The sequence below is a fragment of the Gigantopelta aegis genome, chromosome 4 (assembly GCF_016097555.1).
Source record: "Gigantopelta aegis isolate Gae_Host chromosome 4, Gae_host_genome, whole genome shotgun sequence".
Lineage (NCBI taxonomy): Eukaryota > Metazoa > Mollusca > Gastropoda > Neomphalida > Peltospiridae > Gigantopelta > Gigantopelta aegis.
Window position 1 is genome coordinate 113,961,945 of NC_054702.1, and position 22,041 is coordinate 113,983,985.

Here is a 22,041-nt window from a genome sequence, read left to right on the forward strand (position 1 = left end):
AGTTTAGAAACGCTTTTTGAATGTTGCTAGCATCTTACAAAGAATGACATCATACTGCAAATGCCTTGCTAGGTTGACGAAACTCGTCGTTTCCCCACTTACCTCCGTTTTGGTATGGAACTGAATTGAGACTACATAACTGAATTATGGCCATAGAACATTTTAGCTGCAAAACGGCTTAGGCCCCTATTTAGGGTAGCTCTTGTTAGCTGAGAGGAAGGAAGGGATGTTTTATTTAACGATGCAATCAAACATTTTAATTATGGACATATGGTCAAGGATCACACCAATAATGGATGAGGAAACCTGCTGCCGTCATGCAGTGACCTACTTTTTCTGTTAGCAGCAAAGAATCCTTTATCTCCCAGATAGGATAGTACATACCATGACCTGTGTTACAACAGTGTGTGGAGCACAGGCTGGAGTGAGAACTAGCCCAGTACACTCACCCACAGATTGATCCCACACCAACTGCTTGATCGGGCAAGGCTTTGTCACTAGGCAATGTTTCACTCCAAGCATCATATCCAATGGGGCATCATTATATCAAATGGGATGTCATTATGTAAAACGGGTCATGGAAGGGATATTAAAAACAAATTTTTGTGTATTTTTAAGTAAATAGAAGTATCTATTGATGTATAAAATAACTTCGCTAAGTCAAGTGACTTTAAACAATTTGTGACCATTGTACATTGAAAAAAAAGACAAACAAATCTTATATAATTCTATACTTGGAGGTTATTACCTCAGTGTGTTATTAATATCTAAATATAACCCTGTACGTAACAATATCACTAATAGGATTACAAGGTTCCTATTTGTGTATATACCTGTATATTGCAAATTAAAATGGTATTCACAGCATCACTATTTTAACACCCTACAGTTTTGGTTTAAAAAGAATTACCTTTATCATTTGTCAAATGTTGACATCAGGTGGGTACAACAATTACTATAGATATTGTTTTTAATAAGATTGGGTTTTTTATAATCGCAACACACACAAACAAACATTTTATTTTGTAAAAAAAATTTACATTGTGTGTTTTTATGGTAACAAAAATACAGGTCATGAATAGTACTGGTATTCCAGTTTTATATTTTGTGAAAAGTTGTTATTTACACTTGTAAAGTAGTCCATGTTTTGTGGAGAATGTCGAGTTGACCTTGTAGGAGACTCGACACCAGTCTGTCATGAGGATTGGTTTCACTGCAAGGCTGAAATAGAAAATATCAATAATTATAAAAAAGACACAAGTGGCTTCTATTCTAACAGATTTGCAACTAATAGAGTCCTTTAAATAACTAAGATTACATATTAAATACATTTTCTTCTTTAGAATCAATTGTATAACTATAAATAAGTCAATTGTGTAACTATAAATAAAATGTTAATTGTATAACTTTTATACACACTGTAAACCAGGTAAAAATCACGTGCATATTAATTCTGCGTCGTTCACGCCCAACCTCAAGTCGCGAAATTTATACCCATGCATTATTTTCACACCCATAATTTTTTACAGATGCCAACGGTCATTCGTAAAATGTAAATGTCGTGAACGTGCTAAGGTGTGTATTCGCAAAAAAAAACCCCATTGCAATATTAATCCGGTCAATTGTGTAACTATAACACATTTTATTTACGGTTATATGGCATCGGACCACACAGATATGGAGAGAGGAAACCCGCTGTCGCCACTTCATGGGCTACTCTTTTTCGATTAGCAGCAAGGGATCTTTTATATGCACCATCCCACAGACAGAATAGTACATACCACGGCCTTTGTTACACCAATTGTGCAGCACTGGCTGGAACGAGAAATAGCCCAATGGGTCCACTGACGGGGATTGATCCTAGACTGACCGCACATCAAGCGAATGCTTTACCACTGGGCTACGTCCCGCCCGTCTATAAATAAAGTCTTCTGTATAACTATAAATAGTCGACTGTATAACTACAAATACAGAGTCAACTGTATAACTACAAATACAGAGTCAACTGTATAACTATAAATACAGAGTCAACTGTATAAATAAAGAGTCAACTGTATAAATAAAGAGTCAACTGTATAACTATAAATACAGTCAACTGTAACTGTAAATACAGTTTGGAGACCATACACATATACAGTTTTAAAGTCCAAACATACCACTTTCATGTGCTTATAATCAACAATAGCTTCATTCATCAACCACGCTGCCATTTGACGAACACATCTTTCGTTTTCGTCGGAAATTGTTCCATTCGAATACCACCTTTTCCAGCTCTCCCTGTAAACACGCAATATTCGTCTGTTCAGAAAAATTTTCATAATGATAACTGAACCGATCAAAGTTTTAATATTATTATTTTAATAAAGATTTCAAGATATACGAAAAACAAAAAAGACAATTGTGTGATCCCCTAATATCAAAACATTTTTTTTTATTCCCATCTTCATCGAATGAATTGATCGCTGTGATAAAATATTATCGGCAATGATAAAAAGTAGTTTCGTTTTTGTAGTGGCAGTGTATATATTATTTGGCACCCAAGATGAATGATTTTAATACTAAACACTACCACTTCCGTTGATTTTATAAGTGGTGATATCCCCCCAAAATGAAAAGTTTACAATATGTTATAAGAACTGCTGAATAAACAGAATGACAGAAAGTAAAAATCATCAGTTACAATCAATTATATAACTGAGGACAAAATATCAAACGACAGTTAGTGGAAACAAAAGATAGAGTGACCGTTCTGATCACGTGACAAATTTGGCGCCAAATAAGTGGGGGGGGGGGGGTTTTCACTCGAAGATTGCCGAATCCATAAAAAATTAAAATGTTTCCATTGCTCAAATAAAATATAACTTTTATTGTTTGTATTAAACATACAAATAGATACAGGTATGGGACAAAATAGAGGCTGTTAAAAATACTATTAAATTACGTTATGGTAACTGTTGTAAATGTTTTGTCAGTTGCTTTTTCGTACACAACGCGGCTTGTTTCCTTTGATGTCCCAGTGTGCAGACTGATCGTTGTGGGTTTTTTAGGTGTGGAAAAAAGTGTGCATTTGGAAATAGTGGAGATAGGTGCTGGAAAATATAGTAGGGTGCTGGAAAATAAAGGAGGGCGCAGAAAAATAAAGGAGGGCGGCAAAATGAAATAGCAGGGTGGGCCGCCCTGCTTAAATGGAGCAGCGAGAACACTGTCATAAAAACAAAAATTAACATTTGTAAAACAGATTACGACAGTAACTTAAACTCTTACAACTCATCCCATGACATAGCAAGAATCATCAGCACATTATGGAGATTCCATGACAATCCACTGGTGCTACAAGTCAAATCTCTGAAAAGAGAGAAAGAAAAAAGTTCAATTCTACGCTACATATTTTATAAACAAGACATGGGGAAGTCAATATCATATGGGTTCATTTTATTTTTATTATCATACACAATTGCCACCAAATATTAAAGCTGATAATATAAAAAACATACCTTTAAAAATTACAAAGGAAATGTGAATCATTTTTGGCTTATGTTTGAAATTGTCCTTTAAACCGTTAAAATTAAGAAAGCAAACACTGGTTTAATTGGTTAAAATTAAGAAAGCAAACACTTTGATTGATTTAAATGGTTGGAGTTAACAAAGCAAACACCTACTGGTTTAGCCGGTTGTCAAATATCACAGACTGTTTTTTCTGCCAATGTGAAATCTTGAACACTCTTTTCAGATTACAAAGCTCAGCTGAAAAATAAATATAGATACACCGATTCTTTCATTCTCGCTGGTTAAATATAGACTGTTACAACTGATGAATAATATTTTTATATAAATAAAATATGTCAATATAAGATTCTTCTTTGAGACGAACAAATAAATTCAGAAATGTTTTACAATTCAGGTTGTGTTCCACGGGTGTTGCTTTGTAAAGGTAACAAAATCTGTCTACTCTGATAATACATTTTTCACACACCTGATGGTAAGAACATCATGCCTTATTTTTGTTAACACATGGGTTGTTTACATACGTGTGTTAACAATTTCAAGACATACGACTGGCTGATCCTTATGTGTGTTAACAATTTCAAGACGTACGACTGGCTGATCCTTATGTGTGTTAACAATTTCAAGACATACGACTGGCTGATCCTTATGTGTGTTAACAATTTCAAGACATACGACTGGCTGATCCTTATGTGTGTTAACAATTTCAAGACATACGACTGGCTGATCCTTATGTGTGTTAACAATTTCAAGACATACGACTGGCTGATCCTTGTGTGTGTTAACAATTTCAAAACATACGACTGGCTGATCCTTGTGTGTGTTAACAATTTCAAGACATACGACTGGCTGATCCTTGTGTGTGTTAACAATTTCAAGACATACGACTGGCTGATCCTTATGTGTGTTAACAATTTCAAGACATACGACTGGCTGATCCTTATGTGTGTTAACAATTTCAAGACATACAACTGGCTGATCCTAGGTGATGACCAGGCTGCCAGTGCCATGCATTAAATGAAAAACAACACGGTGGGAATAGATTACACTGTAATGTATAGTTAACCTGACAATCATGTGTCTGTGATGCGTAAGTTAGCTACAAGTGCAACAGCTGTAAATAACTTTTAGTACAAAAAGATGTTAAAATTTTGCTTGTTAGAATACATTTTAAAACAACTTGTGAGATAAATGGTATCTAACGGCCACTCATGTATTATTCTCTATGTACCTCACTATTAATTTTATGCATGTATGCTGGATTTTCAAATACTAGTAGATGGTACATTTTTCGACTTAAAAAGGTATAAATTGAATTATTATTATTTTTAATGAGTACATCTATAGTTTTTCAAATGGGGATCATGATTCATATTATATATCATACATATACTTATTAAGGCGTTATGATCGGTTTTAATTTCCAAGGCTTAAAATTAACAAATGAAGTTGCATGTACATTGTAACTGACATCCCTCACTGGACAGGTCCAAACACAGTTGGATCACTGAATGTTTTACTGGTGTCCACACTGTAACTGACATCCCTCACCGGACAGGTCCAAACACAGTTGGATCACTGAATGTTTGACTGGTGTCCACACTGTAACTGACATCCCTCACGGGACAGGTCCAAACACAGTTGGATCACTGAATGTTTTACTGGTGTCCACACTGTAACTGACATCCCTCACCGGACAGGTCCAAATACAGTTGGATCACTGAATGTTTGACTGGTGTCCACACTGTAACTGACATCCCTCACCGGACAGGTCCAAACACAGTTGGATCACTGAATGTTTTACTGGTGTCCACACTGTAACTGACATCCCTCACCGGACAGGTCCAAACACAGTTGGATCACTGAATGTTTTACTGGTGTCCACACTGTAACTGACATCCCTCACCGGACAGGTCCAAACACAGTTGGATCACTGAATGTTTTACTGGTGTCCACACTGTAACTGACATCCCTCACCGGACAGGTCCAAACACAGTTGGATCACTGAATGTTTTACTGGTGTCCACACTGTAACTGACATCCCTCACCGGACAGGTCCAAACACAGTTGGATCACTGAATGTTTTACTGGTGTCCACACTGTAACTGACATCCCTCACCGGACAGGTCCAAACACAGTTGGATCACTGAATGTTTGACTGGTGTCCACACTGTAACTGACATCCCTCACCGGACAGGTCCAAACACAGTTGGATCACTGAATGTTTGACTGGTGTCCACACTGTAACTGACATCCCTCACCGGACAGGTCCAAACACAGTTGGATCACTGAATGTTTGACTGGTGTCCACACTGTAACTGACATCCCTCACCGGACAGGTCCAAACACAGTTGGATCACTGTTGGATCACTGAATGTTTTACTGGTGTCCACACTGTAACTGACATCCCTCACCGGACAGGTCCAAACACAGTTGGATCACTGAATGTTTTACCGGTGTCCACACTGTAACTGACATCCCTCACCGGACAGGTCTAAACACAGTTGGATCACTGAATGTTTGACTGGTGTCCACACTGTAACTGACATCCCTCACTGGACAGGTCCAAACACAGTTGGATCACTGAATGTTTTACTGGTGTCCACACTGTAACTGACATCCCTCACTGGACAGGTCCAAACACAGTTGGATCACTGAATGTTTTACTGGTGTCCACACTGTAACTGACATCCCTCACTGGACAGGTCCAAACACAGTTGGATCACTGAATGTTTGACTGGTGTCCACACTGTAACTGACATCCCTCACTGGACAGGTCCAAACACAGTTGGATCACTGAATGTTTGACTGGTGTCCACACTGTAACTGACATCCCTCACCGGACAGGTCCAAACACAGTTGGATCACTGAATGTTTTACTGGTGTCCACACTGTAACTGACATCCCTCACTGGACAGGTCCAAACACAGTTGGATCACTGAATGTTTTACTGGTGTCCACACTGTAACTGACATCCCTCACTGGACAGGTCCAAACACAGTTGGATCACTGAATGTTGTACTGGTGTCCATAGGGCAATTGTTGATTATCATTCAGTTTAATGTTGGGCAAGGTTTAGTTTACATTAATCTCAATAATGGAATCTGTTTCATTCTATTATTAGCAATATTGGTGTTTATTAATGTCTTTAAAATGAGAAAAATGTACTACTAATAAAATGAATGTGGAGCACAGAGATAATCTGCCACCACAAGAAGTTATATTAATATCAAATTAGACCTTTCAAATATGCTGCAGAACAACCTTACCAAGCGTGATGGTGAGCCTTCAGTCTGCGCTCTAAACTTGTACCACGAGCAGATGTAGAGGACCAGCTTAGCACAGTGGACACCTCAGGTCTATACTGTGACTAAAGATTCATAAACTTGTACCACGAGCAGATGTAGAGGACCAGCTTAGCACAGTGGAGACCTCAGGTCTATACTGTGACTAAAGATTCATAAACTTGTACCACGAGCAGATGTAGAGGACCAGCTTAGCACAGTGGACACCTCAGGTCTATACTGTGACTAAAGATTCATAAACTTGTACCACGAGCAGATGTAGAGGACCAGCTTAGCACAGTGGAGACCTCAGGTCTATACTGTGACTAAAGATTCATAAACTTGTACCACGAGCAGATGTAGAGGACCAGCTTAGCACAGTGGACACCTCAGGTCTATACTGTGACTAAAGATTCATAAACTTGTACCACGAGCAGATTTAGAGGACCAGTTTAGCACAGTGGAGACCTCAGGGCTACACTTGGACTAAAGATTCATAAACTTGTACCACGAGCAGATTTAGAGGACCAGTTTAGCACAGTGGAGACCTCAGGGCTACACTTGGACTAAAGATTCATAAACTTGTACCACGAGCAGATGTAGAGGACCAGCTTAGCACAGTGGAGACCTCAGGTCTATACTGTGACTAAAGATTCATAAACTTGTACCACGAGCAGATTTAGAGGACCAGTTTAGCACAGTGGAGACCTCAGGGCTACACTTGGACTAAAGATTCATAAACTTGTACCACGAGCAGATTTAGAGGACCAGCTTAGCACAGTGGAGACCTCAGGGCTACACTTGAACTAAAGATTCATAAACTTGTACCACGAGCAGATGTAGAGGACCAGCTTAGCACAGTGGAGACCTCAGGGCTACACTTGGACTAAAGATTCATAAACTTGTACCACGAGCAGATTTAGAGGAGCAGATTTAGAGGACCAGCTTAGCACAGTGGACACCTCAGGTCTATACTGTGACTAAAGATTCATAAACTTGTACCACGAGCAGATTTAGAGGACCAGTTTAGCACAGTGGAGACCTCAGGTCTATACCGTGACTACAGTAAGTGGGCTGGCACTACTTTAGTGTACAGACCCAGACTAACACTTACTCCATGAAAATTGATGAACATTGTGAGTATTTCCTGGAATTGTGAAACCATATTCAAGAAAGAGCTTCTGGTTGTCATGGTATCCATAGGAGATGAACACCTGATCATGTTTTTTGAATTTGTTGAATGTTTTGATTTCATAGCATCTGGTCTTGGCATTATGCCCAGCCTCCATCTGAAAGAGATGTCAAACAGTTTTATTAAACAAATATTGAGATCTTTCCTACTATGCATCATCATGATCCTAGTGTGATATGTGCTTTCTGTGCATGTTAGTGACTATTCTTCCAATATATTTAAGTATGTTTTTCATTTACATATGTAAAAATGGATGACATGTAATTTTTATGGTTTGCTATACTCACAAACTATGTCAGTAATGTACATCAAATCATGTAACATCATTTCACGGTAAATAACCAACTGTTTTTTTTTATATGTACATCTGCTTTCAACATGGATTACCTTGATGGTTAGTGTCAGAATTAGGATGTTCAGAATAGCAGACCTTCGAGTAATGGATCTTCAGAATATAAATTTACCACCCATAACATTAGTAAAAGAGAAACAAAAGGGTGAATGAGATTTGGGATGAGGGGATGGTCTTATCAGAGGACTGACGTTATAGTATGTCAGATATGTTTTCTACAGTAAACTGTATATGGATTACGGTATATGTATTCTAAACAAAGGTTCATATTAAACTGTGTATTGTTTTCTTGTGTTGGTATTGTATGCAGGAATCCATTTGATGATAAATAATTTACAGTGAATGTATTCTAAACAGAGGTTCACATTCAACTGTGTATTGTTTTCTTTGTGTTGGTATTGTATGCAGCAATCCATTTGATAACAAATAATTTACAGTGAATGAATGTGATCTACCTGAGCACTGTCAGAATGATTAAGAAGGTCGAGGAAAGGAGCCAGCGCCAGATTTGTCTCCCCTGAAGGAGTAAACTGTAGCAGTGGAACCTGTTTGGTTTCCAGATACACAGATCTTGTGTTGACAACCGTCCACGCCCATTGGAAACTGTCGTAACTAAACCAGCCTGTGTGGCAGTGAGGCAGACTTTTTAACACAGCAACAATTTCATCATAGACATCTCTGTGTCGGTCTATCATGTGGCCAGCACTCTCTCTAACTGCCGGCGGTAGGTGACCCAGCTCTTGAGGTGTCCAGTATAGAGGGGTGCTGAACACGGCTGGAACAGACTGGATGTAGGCAAACCAGTCGGAACGGGATCCCAGGTGATTTTCGTAGACGAGGAACAGAGACAGTGCTGCTTGAGGGGTGAGACGAGGTCGACATCTGAAATGGTTTTACATCGGTTTTTACAAGGGTGAAGATTATTATACATACCAAAGACAAAATCATTAACATACAATAGACTCAGGTTTTTTAAATTAAAGTTTGTTTTGTTTAACGACTCCACTACAACACATTGAATGATTAGTCATTGGCTATTGGATGTCAAACATTTGGTAATTTTGACATATGGACTTAGAGAGGAAATCCACTACATTTTTCCATTAGTAGCAAGGGGTCTTTACAAGTACCATCCCACAGACATTATAACACATACCATGGCCTTTGATATACCAGTCATGGTGTATTGGCCCGACTTATTAATTAGAGAATAACTGACACATTTTATCACCTACTGTAACAGATAGAATGACACGAAAAAGAAAAGTCTGTTTAACACTTTAGCAAACTTTTACCATTGCCAGTTAGGGCATGTAGGGCGATCAATCCTACAAACCATCACATCTCGTGTGAGCACCCCATCACATATATATTAATATCATAGTTCAAACCATCACACCTCGTGTGAGCACCCCATCACATACATATTAATATCATAGTTCAAACCATCACACCTCGTGTGAGCACCCCATCACATACATATTAATATCATAGTTCAAACCATCACACCTCGTGTGAGCACCCCATCACATACATATTAATATCATAGTTCAAACCATCACACCTCGTGTGAGCACCCCATCACATACATATTAATATCATAGTTCAAACCATCACACCTCGTGTGAGCACCCCATCACATACATATTAATATCATAGTTCAAACCATCACACCTCGTGTGAGCACCCCATCACATACATATTAATATCATAGTTCAAACCATCACACCTCGTGTGAGCACCCCATCACATACATATTAATATCATAGTTCAAACCATCACACCTCGTGTGAGAACCCATCACATTACAGATTAATATCATAGCTCAAACCATCACACCTCGTGTGAGCACCCCATCACATACATATTAATATCATAGTTCAAACCATCACACCTCGTGTGAGCACCCCATCACATACATATTAATATCATAGTTCAAACCATCACACCTCGTGTGAGCACCCCATCACATACATATTAATATCATAGTTCAAACCATCACACCTTGTGTGAGAACCCATCACATTACAGATTAATATCATAGCTCAAACCATCACACCTCGTGTGAGCACCCCATCACATACATATTAATATCATAGTTCAAACCATCACACCTCGTGTGAGCACCCCATCACATACATATTAATATCATAGTTCAAACCATCACACCTCGTGTGAGCACCCCATCACATACATATTAATATCATAGTTCAAACCATCACACCTCGTGTGAGCACCCCATCACATACATATTAATATCATAGTTCAAACCATCACACCTTGTGTGAGAACCCATCACATTACAGATTAATATCATAGCTCAAACCATCACACCTCGTGTGAGCACCCCATCACATACATATTAATATCATAGTTCAAACCATCACACCTCGTGTGAGCACCCCATCACATACATATTAATATCATAGTTCAAACCATCACACCTTGTGTGAGAACCCATCACATTACAGATTAATATACTAGTTCAAACCATCACACCTCATGTGAGCACCCCATCACATTACAGATTAATATACTAGTTCAAAGCATCACACCTTGTGTGAGAACCCATCACATTACAGATTAATATCATAGCTCAAACCATCACACCTCGTGTGAGCACCCCATCACATTACAGATTAACATCATAGTTCAAACCATCACACCTCGTATGAGCACCCAGTACCTGAATATGAACCCAGCACTGACCAGTCTTAGGGTCTTAGTGCTGTCTAATTGAGAACTAAACAAAATAAAAATCAGTGAAATGTTTAACAAATAGGTCTACGCTAAAGCATTTCTAAATAAATGTTTATTATTCTGGTTATTGTTGGATGACAGAGATGAGAACTGTCAGGGCTAGATCTGGCACCCACCAAATGTGCCAGTTGCGAATTTTATAAACTATTGGCAAATTTTATTTTAATCTGGTGTAATAATTTCATATAATATTTGATATTTTGTTACAAAATAACAGGTTATCTATAAATTTTGGAAGTTTAATAGATAATTTGGAGAAATTTTCTGTGGCACAGAGCTAGCCCCGATTGTTGAGAGAACTCACCTCTTAATGACATCCCCCACAGCACTCTCAAGGGCAGTAACTGGAGTTATTAGCAACGTCTCGGGCAGAGAAACAATCACATCTCCAGGGTTGATTGTTCTTGTGGCTTTCAAACCACGTCCTGTATCTGAAACACAAGGTGTCAGGCTAACATTATCACCATGCTGTATTCCCATACTGTGGGATAACAAAACTCTCACCTTACCACTGCTATGACAAAAACACATGCTCTCACCCTTACCACAACTGTGACAGAAACACATCATCTCACCCTTACCACTGTTATGACAGAAACACACCATCTCACCCTTACCACAACTGTGACAGAAACACATCATCTCACCCTTACCACTGCTATGACAGAAACACATCATCTCACCCTTACCACTGTTATGACAGAAACACATCATCTCACCCTTACCACTGTTATGACAGAAACACATCATCTCACCCTTACCACTGTTATGACAGAAACACACCATCTCACCCTTACCACTGCTATGACAGAAACACATCATCTCACCCTTACCACTGCTATGACAGAAACACATCATCTCACCCTTACCACTGCTATGACAGAAACAGATCCTCTCACCCTTACCACAACTGTGACAGAAACACATCATCTCACCCGTACCCACTGCTATGACAGAAACACATCATCTCACCCTTACCACTGTTATGACAAAAACACATCATCTCACCCTTACCACTGCTATGACAGAAACACATCATCTCACCCTTACCACTGCTATGACAGAAACACACCATCTCACCCTTACCACTGCTATGACAGAAACACACCATCTCACCCTTACCACTGTTATGACAGAAACACACCATCTCACCCTTACCACTGCTATGACAGAAACACATCATCTCACCCTTACCACTGCTATGACAGAAACACATCATCTCACCCTTACCACTGCTATGATAGAAACACATCATATCACCCTTACCACTGCTACAACAACACATTCTTTCACCCTTACCACTGCTATGACAAAAACACATCCTCTCACCCTTACCACTGCTATGACAAAAACACATCGTGTCACCCTTACCCATTGCTATGACAGAAACACATCATCTCACCCTTACCCACTGCTATGACAAAAACACATCGTGTCACCCTTACCACTGCTATGACAAAAACACATCATATCACCCTTACCCACTGCTATGACAAAAACACATCATATCACCCTTACCCACTGCTATGACAAAAACACATCATATCACCCTTACCACTGCTATGACAAAAACACATCATATCACCCTTACCCACTGCTATGACAGAAACACATCCTCTCACCCTTACCACTGCTATGACAGAAACACATCATATCACCCTTACCACTGCTATGACAAAAACACATCATATCACCCTTACCACTGCTATGACAAAAACACATCACTCCAGCTGTAAACATTTTGTTTAATATACAGGCCCATAGAAACAAGATCTGGAGGGGGAAACACGATCTCCAGTTCAGTGGGGAGGAGGGGCACAAGCTGTATTTGTATCTTTATTCATATAGAGTAAGAAAACCCCCCATACATTTTCGTCCCGAGTGTGTATGTGTGTGTGTGTGTGGAGTACAAGTCCCCAACTCTCCCCTTCCCCAGGGCAGGTATAGTCTCATGATTTACTAATTTATTTTCATGGTCACTAATCATAATTTAAAAATATGTTCCCTGCTTTTTATGACAAAAACAAATTCTTTCATTCGTTCCAGCAGTGCACCACGACCGATATATCAAAGGTCGTGGTATGTACTACCCTGTTTGTAGGATGGTGCATATAAAAGAACCCTTGCTGCTAACTGAAAAGAGTAGTCCATGAAGTGGCAACAGCAGGTTTCCTCTCTCAATATGTGTGTGGTCCTTAACCATATGTCTGATGCCATATAACCGTAAATAAAATGTGTTGAGTGCGTCGTTAAATAAAACATTTCTTTCTTTCATTCTTTCATCCTCCATGTTATGACAGAAACACATTCCCTCACCCTCCATACTGTGACAGAAATACATTCCATCACCCTCCATACTGTGACTGAAACACATTCCCTCACTCTCCATACTGTGACTAAAACACATTCCGTCACTCTCCATACTCTGACTGAAACACATTCCCTCACCCTCCATACTGTGACAGAAACACATTCCCTCACTCTCCATACTGTGACAGAAACACATTCCCTCACTCTCCATACTGTGACTGAAACACATTCCCTCACTCTCCATACTGTGACTGAAACACATTCCCTCACTCTCCATACTGTGACTAAAACACATTCTGTCACTCTCCATACTCTGACTGAAACACATTCCCTCACCCTCCATACTGTGACTGAAACACATTCCTCACTCTCCATACTGTGACAGAAACACATTCCCTCACTCTCCAAACTGTGACAGAAACACATTCCCTCACCCTCCATACTGTGACAGAAACACATTCCCTCACCCTCCATACTATGACAGAAACACATTCCCTCACCCTACCCTGTTTGTAGGATGGTGCATATAAAAGAACCCTTGCTGCTAACTGAAAAGAGTAGTCCATGAAGTGGCAACAGCGGGTTTCCTCTCTCAATATGTGTATGGTCCTTAACCATATGTCTGACGCCATATAACCATACTGTGACAGAAACACATTCCCTCACCCTCCATACTGTGACAGAAACACATTCCCTCACCCTCCATACTGTGACAGAAACACATTCCCTCACTCTCCATACTGTGACAGAAATACATTCCATCACCCTCCATACTGTGACTAAAACACATTCCGTCACTCTCCATACTGTGACTAAAACACATTCCCTCACCCTCCATACTGTGACTGAAACACATTCCTCACCCTCCATACTGTGACAGAAACACATTCCCTCACTCTCCAAACTGTGACAGAAACACATTCCCTCACTCTCCATACTGTGACAGAAACACATTCCCTCACCCTCCATACTGTGACAGAAACACATTCCCTCACCCTACCCTGTTTGTGGGATGGTGCATATAAAAGAACCCTTGCTGCTAACTGAAAAGAGTAGTCCATTAAGTGGCAACAGCGGGTTTCCTCTCTCAATATGTGTGTGGTCCTTAACCATATGTCTGACGCCATATAACCATACTGTGACAGAAACACATTCCCTCACCCTCCATACTGTGACAGAAACACATTCCCTCACCCTCCATACTGTGACAGAAACACATTCCCTCACTCTCCATACTGTGACAGAAATACATTCCATCACCCTCCATACTGTGACTAAAACACATTCCCTCACCCTCCATACTGTGACTGAAACACATTCCTCACTCTCCATACTGTGACAGAAACACATTCCCTCACTCTCCAAACTGTGACAGAAACACATTCCCTCACTCTCCATACTGTGACAGAAACACATTCCCTCACCCTCCATACTGTGACAGAAACACATTCCCTCACCCTACCCTGTTTGTGGGATGGTGCATATAAAAGAACCCTTGCTGCTAACTGAAAAGAGTAGTCCATGAAGTGGCAACAGCGGGTTTCCTCTCTCAATATTTGTGTGGTCCTTAACCATATGTCTGACGCCATATAACCGTAAATAAAATGTGTTGAGTGCGTTGTTAAATAAAACATTTCTTTCTTTCATTCTTTCATCCTCCATGTTATGACAGAAACACATTCCCTCACCCTCCATACTGTGACAGAAATACATTCCATCACCCTCCATACTGTGACTGAAACACATTCCCTCACCCTCCATACTGTGACTAAAACACATTCCCTCACCCTCCATACTGTGACTAAAACACATTCCCTCACCCTCCATACTGTGACTAAAACACATTCCCTCACCCTCCATACTGTGACTGAAACACATTCCCTCACTCTCCATACTGTGACTAAAACACATTCCCTCACCCTCCATACTGTGACTGAAACACATTCCCTCACCCTCCATACTGTGACTGAAACACATTCCCTCACCCTCCATACTGTGACTAAAACACATTCCCTCACCCTCCATACTGTGACAGAAACACATTCCCCCACCCTCCATACTGTGACAGAAACACATTCCCCCACCCTCCATACTGTGACAGAAACACATTCCCTCACCCTCCATACTTTGACAGAAACACATTCCCTCACCCTCCATACTTTGACAGAAACACCCTCACCCTCTCCATTCTATGAAAAAAACACATTCTTCACCCTCCATAAAGCGACAGAAACACATTCCTTTACTCTCTACAGTACTACGACAAAAACACATTACTTTACTCTGTACAGTACTACGACAGAAACACACTCCTTTACTCTCTACAGTATTACGACAGAAACACATTCCTTTACTCTCTACAGTACTATGACAGCGTAGCCTACATATATCTGTTGAGGCCAATTTTCTATTTTTTTAGTAAGGATTCTTGGAGAAACCACCAATGTCATGAAAACAACAACACACCCCCCCCCCCCCCCCCCCCCACAAACCAGGAATCTTTTATATGCACACATAAATGCACATACCACAGCCTTTGACCAGTTGTGATGCACTGCTTTAACAAAAAAAACCCAATCAGTTGAATGGATCCACCGAGGTGGTTTGATCCTGTGAGGCAAGCACCTCAAACGAGCACTCAACTGATTGAGCTAAATCCTGCACATCCTCCTTGAAAAGGATACCTCATTGAAAATTGTAAATAAATATTTCATAATGGGGCACTTTAATGTTTTGGGGGGGGGTCCCCCTGGTCCCTCCCTTGGGTCTGTCCTTGAACGCACCCTCCAAATAGTTGCCTTATAGGCACCCTTATGTCCGAGTGTCATTCACGAGTGCCCAGTGCCAGCCAGTTGACATACCTTTGTGCTCCTGACAATTTCATCAATCTAGGAATATATTTTAGCCATGAAACTCTACCTTTTGAACTACACATGTAGGACAGTATCATGAAAACAATGGTGGAGTTGGATGTGTAAATAGTTCCATAAAAAGTGAGTTTTTGGAGAAAAGTACTAAATATTTTCAAATCAAATGTTTAAATTTTTAGTCATGTGCATCTAGAAAGCACAAGCCAGGGTATTAAGCAAACATCACCTATGTGCCAACAGCACACTTCAAAAGCAAAGTGTACCAGATCCAGCTGTAACGTTAGCAGTTCACATCATTGAAACAAGATTGCACAAGATAGAAACTAACATAGAGGAAATAAAACAGTTCAACATAAATCATTCAGACACATTAAAATCTACCATGGAACAAGAAGTAAACAAACTTCGATCAGAAATCAAAGAACTCAATACAAACTTCAGCACTAAACTTAAAGATGAAATAGAAAAGGAAACCAGTAAACTCAGATCAGACATATTAGATTATAAACATCAACTCTCAAACCAGTACAAAAGCCACAAATCCGATTTTACTGACTTTGTACAAGTTGTTGGCAAAGAATTAGAGGCATTAAGAGCAGACAATGGTGTCCAGAGATCACAAATCACAACCCTCAAAGACAGGTGTATAAAGCTTAAAAAGAAAATGAAAGAACAGAAACAACAAACCCTGGAAAATCCCAGCACCCAAACGCCTCATATCATTTCTGAGGAACATGGACACCAATCAAGCATTGTCATTCCACCAGTTGAACACGAACCTGAACCCGTAGAGGAAATACAGAGCTCGGTAGAAATCAACAATAAATTCAGTGCATTACAACAGTCACCAGGCCCAGTACAAAACACAGCATCAACATTAACGTATCAACACAATCTCCCTAATATACCAGCTCATTGTTTACACCTTGAAGCAGGAAGCTCTATTGTCAAGGGATTAAACCGCCGAAGACTAGACAACTGAGGCAACATGCATGTCCGTACCTTGCCAGGAGCCAAGGTGAAAGACATGTTACAATTCATCAGTAGCTTGGCTCGACATGAGGAAACTCAGTCTGTCACATTCCTCATTGGTTCTAATGACTGTGGCAAAGGGGCAGAGCTACACAAAACTTGTGAGGAGTTAGAAACCCTAATCAACATCACGAAACACCATCTCCCTTCCGCCAAAATAATTTTTTTAGAGATTTTACCTCGCAGAGGAAAATTAGCTCTACAATACAATAACAACATCAAACATCTGAACAACAACTTACAAGATATATGCCACAAAAATGAAATACAATTTTTTGAACACAGTCTGGCCTCAGACCATAATTAATTTCGCTATATGTTTCTATATAGCCTTAGTGGCTATAACATTTTTATTAATATCAGCAGGCCCGTGAAGTTTTGTATGTACCTTTGCCTGCATGGGGGACACATACCCTGAAAAGGACAACCCCTGTTGTCCAGCTCTTTCTCCCAGCATATTGGTTTAAACAGACACACCCTCTAAACCAGGCCGGAGTACACCCATTTTACACAAAAAGCACTACTTTTGCATGGGCCGGAATTACCACAAACAAGTCTTCAATGTCAGCAAGTTACACATGTTTACAAACTACATGCTATCCCCTGTCACTTCAGTCAAAACAGTTGCCACTTCATAGCTGTCTGCCATGAAATAATCACAGTCAAACAGCAGACTACTTGCGCGGTGAAACTTCCGGATTTTGGACAACCAAATGGGAAGATAACTGTAATCTGAGGCCAATCTGCACTTTACACAAAGAAATGGAGACCCCAAGAACTACCTCTACGTTGATCTGGCACATTTAATTGAGAAGGGCTCAGCAATACTTGCCAGATCAGTCATTACCATTCTTAAAGAAACAACAGCAAGGAAAAGGCTGCAGGAACCACAACAGTATTCAAACAACTACAACAATCACCACAACAACAGTAGCAGAAACAATAACACAAATGCAACCAACTACAGCAGGAAAATAACAAACACAAGTCCCATTGAGCAACAACAGACAATCTGGACACCTGACACAGCACATACTCAAAGTGGTCAGGGAGCAATTGTGAGAGAAATTCAACACCCATCTTCCTTATCAGGGACAGGTACCTCAACACTGCAGCCTGGACAAATACCTATAGACCCACAACAATATCCTGGTACAGTCAACACAGCAGGTGAGACAACAATCCTTCCAGGTAATACTGAACAGTGGATACTGGTCACCACCCTGGAACCAGACAGTACCGCCCATGTGGTGGAGAGGATATTAGTGGATATTAAATTTTGAGATTTTGTCTTAACAGACGTGTATACTGTCAAACCAGTGAATTTGGAGACAAGATACATTTTAGTTGCTTTGTTTATTATACTAAAGGTACATTTATTCTGTGGACAAGTTATAACTTAAAGTAAACACAGCTAGTGAACCAGATACAAGACAATTCTGAGGATATAAGTTTGTGTTCTCTGTGTACTGTGTTCATTCTACAACACGGTAGGACTTGCTCTTTTATTGTTTACCAGTGTATGTGATTAAGATAATTTAGATTTAGATATTGAAATTTTTATTATATATTTAAATTTTCTACCATGGTAACTACTTTTAAAATATCTTGTTGGAGTGTTCAAGGTCTAGTTTCAAATGTAAATGATCGACTACTGTCAGTGATACTGTCAGCATGTTTAGTAATAGTGATTTTGTTGCATTAGTTGATTGTTGGGTCCCCTCAGATGAGTCAGAAATGGGAATGTACAATAGCTCCTTCCCTGGATATGTCACAAAATGTAAATGATCGACTACTGTCAGTGATACTGTCAGCATGTTGATCGACTACTGTAATAGTGATTTTGTTGCATTAGTTGATTGTTGGGTCCCCTCAGATGAGTCAGAAATGGGAATGTACAATAGCTCCTTCCCTGGATATGTCACAAAATGTAAATGATCGACTACTGTCAGTGATACTGTCAGCATGTTTAGTAATAGTGATTTTGTTGCATTAGTTGATTGTTGGGTCCCCTCAGATGAGTCAGAAATGGGAATGTACAATAGCTCCTTCCCTGGATATGTCACAAAATGTAAATGATCGACTACTGTCAGTGATACTGTCAGCATGTTTAGTAATAGTGATTTTGTTGCATTAGTTGATTGTTGGGTCCCCTCAGATGAGTCAGAAATGGGAATGTACAATAGCTCCTTCCCTGGATATGTCACAAAATGTAAATGATCGACTACTGTCAGTGATACTGTCAGCATGTTTAGTAATAGTGATTTTGTTGCATTAGTTGATTGTTGGGTCCCCTCAGATGAGTCAGAAATGGGAATGTACAATAGCTCCTTCCCTGGATATGTCACAAAATGTAAATGATCGACTACTGTCAGTGATACTGTCAGCATGTTTAGTAATAGTGATTTTGTTGCATTAGTTGATTGTTGGGTCCCCTCAGATGAGTCAGAAATGGGAATGTACAATAGCTCCTTCCCTGGATATGTCACAAAATGTAAATGATCGACTACTGTCAGTGATACTGTCAGCATGTTTAGTAATAGTGATTTTGTTGCATTAGTTGATTGTTGGGTCCCCTCAGATGAGTCAGAAATGGGAATGTACAATAGCTCCTTCCCTGGATATGTCACAAAATGTAAATGATCGACTACTGTCAGTGATACTGTCAGCATGTTTAGTAATAGTGATTTTGTTGCATTAGTTGATTGTTGGGTCCCCTCAGATGAGTCAGAAATATTGGAATTGTATATAATGATCCTGAAAATTCTAAAATATGGTTAGAAAAACAGTATGATCCTTTTGACACCCTAGCAAATGATATAATATCTTACCAGATAGAGGGGGATGTAATATTATGTGGCAACTTTAATTCTAGATCTGGTTATTTGACAGATATAATCTAACCAGAAAACCAGTTCAAACCCCCACCAGCCCTTTCTAAGAACATTTGTCAAATTCCCAGTGGCAGGAATAACCGTGACAATTCTGTAAATGTATTTGGAAATAAACTCGTCCAGTTGTGTCAAAAAACAAAAACATGCATATTAAATGGACGGTGCATTGGTGATATCTTTGGTAACCTAACTTGGTACACCTATAATAGTGCTAGAACAGTTGACTACTTTTTAGTTAATACAGATATGTATAGCAAGGTGCAGTCTTTAAGAGTAAAGCCATTGTCTTATCTTTCCAATCACTGCCTAATTGACTTAATCATAAATATTGCTAATAAAGCTGCACAAGACAGTTCTAAAAATAAGCAATATCTTAACCCTAAAATCCCAAAGTCGGGAGATGCCTCACAGTCAGTTAATGATAATCACTGCCTAATTGACTTAATCATAAATATTGCTAATAAAGCTGCACAAGACAGTTCTAAAAATAAGCCATATCTTAACCCTAAAATCCCAAAGTTGGGAGATGCCTCACAGTCAGTTAATGATAATCACTGCCTAATTGACTTAATCATAAATATTGCTAATAAAGCTGCACAAGACAGTTCTAAAAATAAGCCATATTTTAACCCTAAAATCCCAAAGTTGGGAGATGCCTCACAGTCAGTTAATGATAATCACTGCCTAATTGACTTAATCATAAATATTGCTAATAAAGCTGCACAAGACAGTTCTAAAAATAAGCCATATCTTAACCCTAAAATCCCAAAGTTGGAAGATGCCTCACAGTCAGTTAATGATAATCACTGCCTAATTGACTTAATCATAAATATTGCTAATAAAGATGCACAAGACAGTTCTAAAAATAAGCCATATCTTAACCCTAAAATCCCAAAGTTGGGAGATGCCTCACAGTCAGTTAATGATAATCACTGCCTAATTGACTTAATCATAAATATTGCTAATAAAGCTGCACAAGACAGTTCTAAAAATAAGCCATATCTTAACCCTAAAATCCCAAAGTTGGGAGATGCCTCACAGTCAGTTAATGATAATCACTGCCTAATTGACTTAATCATAAATATTGCTAATAAAGCTGCACAAGACAGTTCTAAAAATAAGCCATATCTTAACCCTAAAATCCCAAAGTTGGGAGATGCCTCACAGTCAGTTAATGATAATCACTGCCTAATTGACTTAATCATAAATATTGCTAATAAAGCTGCACAAGACAGTTCTAAAAAATAAGCAATATCTTAACCCTAAAATCCCAAAGTTGGGAGATGCCTCACAGTCAGTTAATGATAATCACTGCCTAATTGACTTAATCATAAATATTGCTAATAAAGCTGCACAAGACAGTTCTAAAAATAAGCCATATCTTAACCCTAAAATCCCAAAGTTGGGAGATGCCTCACAGTCAGTTAATGATAATCACTGCCTAATTGACTTAATCATAAATATTGCTAATAAAGCTGCACAAGACAGTTCTAAAAATAAGCCATATCTTAACCCTAAAATCCCAAAGTTGGGAGATGCCTCACAGTCAGTTAATGATAATCACTGCCTAATTGACTTAATCATAAATATTGCTAATAAAGCTGCACAAGACAGTTCTAAAAATAAGCCATATCTTAACCCTAAAATCCCAAAGTTGGGAGATGCCTCACAGTCAGTTAATGATAATCACTGCCTAATTGACTTAATCATAAATATTGCTAATAAAGCTGCACAAGACAGTTCTAAAAATAAGCCATATCTTAACCCTAAAATCCCAAAGTTGGGAGATGCCTCACAGTCAGTTAATGATAATCACTGCCTAATTGACTTAATCATAAATATT

The 22,041-nt window shown here is 39.2% G+C and overlaps 1 protein-coding gene across 2 annotated transcripts in view; it reads right to left on the reverse strand.

The window, feature by feature from the left end:
• Nucleotides 1-1,004: 1,004 nt before the first annotated feature.
• LOC121371844 (SET domain-containing protein 4-like) overlaps nucleotides 1,005-22,041 on the reverse strand; it is a 29,486-nt gene continuing 8,449 nt past the window's right edge. For both annotated transcript variants that reach the window (XM_041498046.1, XM_041498045.1), the window contains exons 2-8: nucleotides 11,397-11,523; nucleotides 8,788-9,214; nucleotides 7,903-8,077; nucleotides 3,660-3,744; nucleotides 3,265-3,345; nucleotides 2,157-2,277; nucleotides 1,005-1,221 (exon numbers count right to left, since the gene is read on the reverse strand). In XM_041498046.1, the coding sequence (XP_041353980.1) occupies nucleotides 1,123-1,221; nucleotides 2,157-2,277; nucleotides 3,265-3,345; nucleotides 3,660-3,744; nucleotides 7,903-8,077; nucleotides 8,788-9,214; nucleotides 11,397-11,523 (1,115 nt within the window). In that variant the 3' untranslated portion in view covers nucleotides 1,005-1,122. The remainder of the gene's footprint in view (nucleotides 1,222-2,156; nucleotides 2,278-3,264; nucleotides 3,346-3,659; nucleotides 3,745-7,902; nucleotides 8,078-8,787; nucleotides 9,215-11,396; nucleotides 11,524-22,041) is intronic.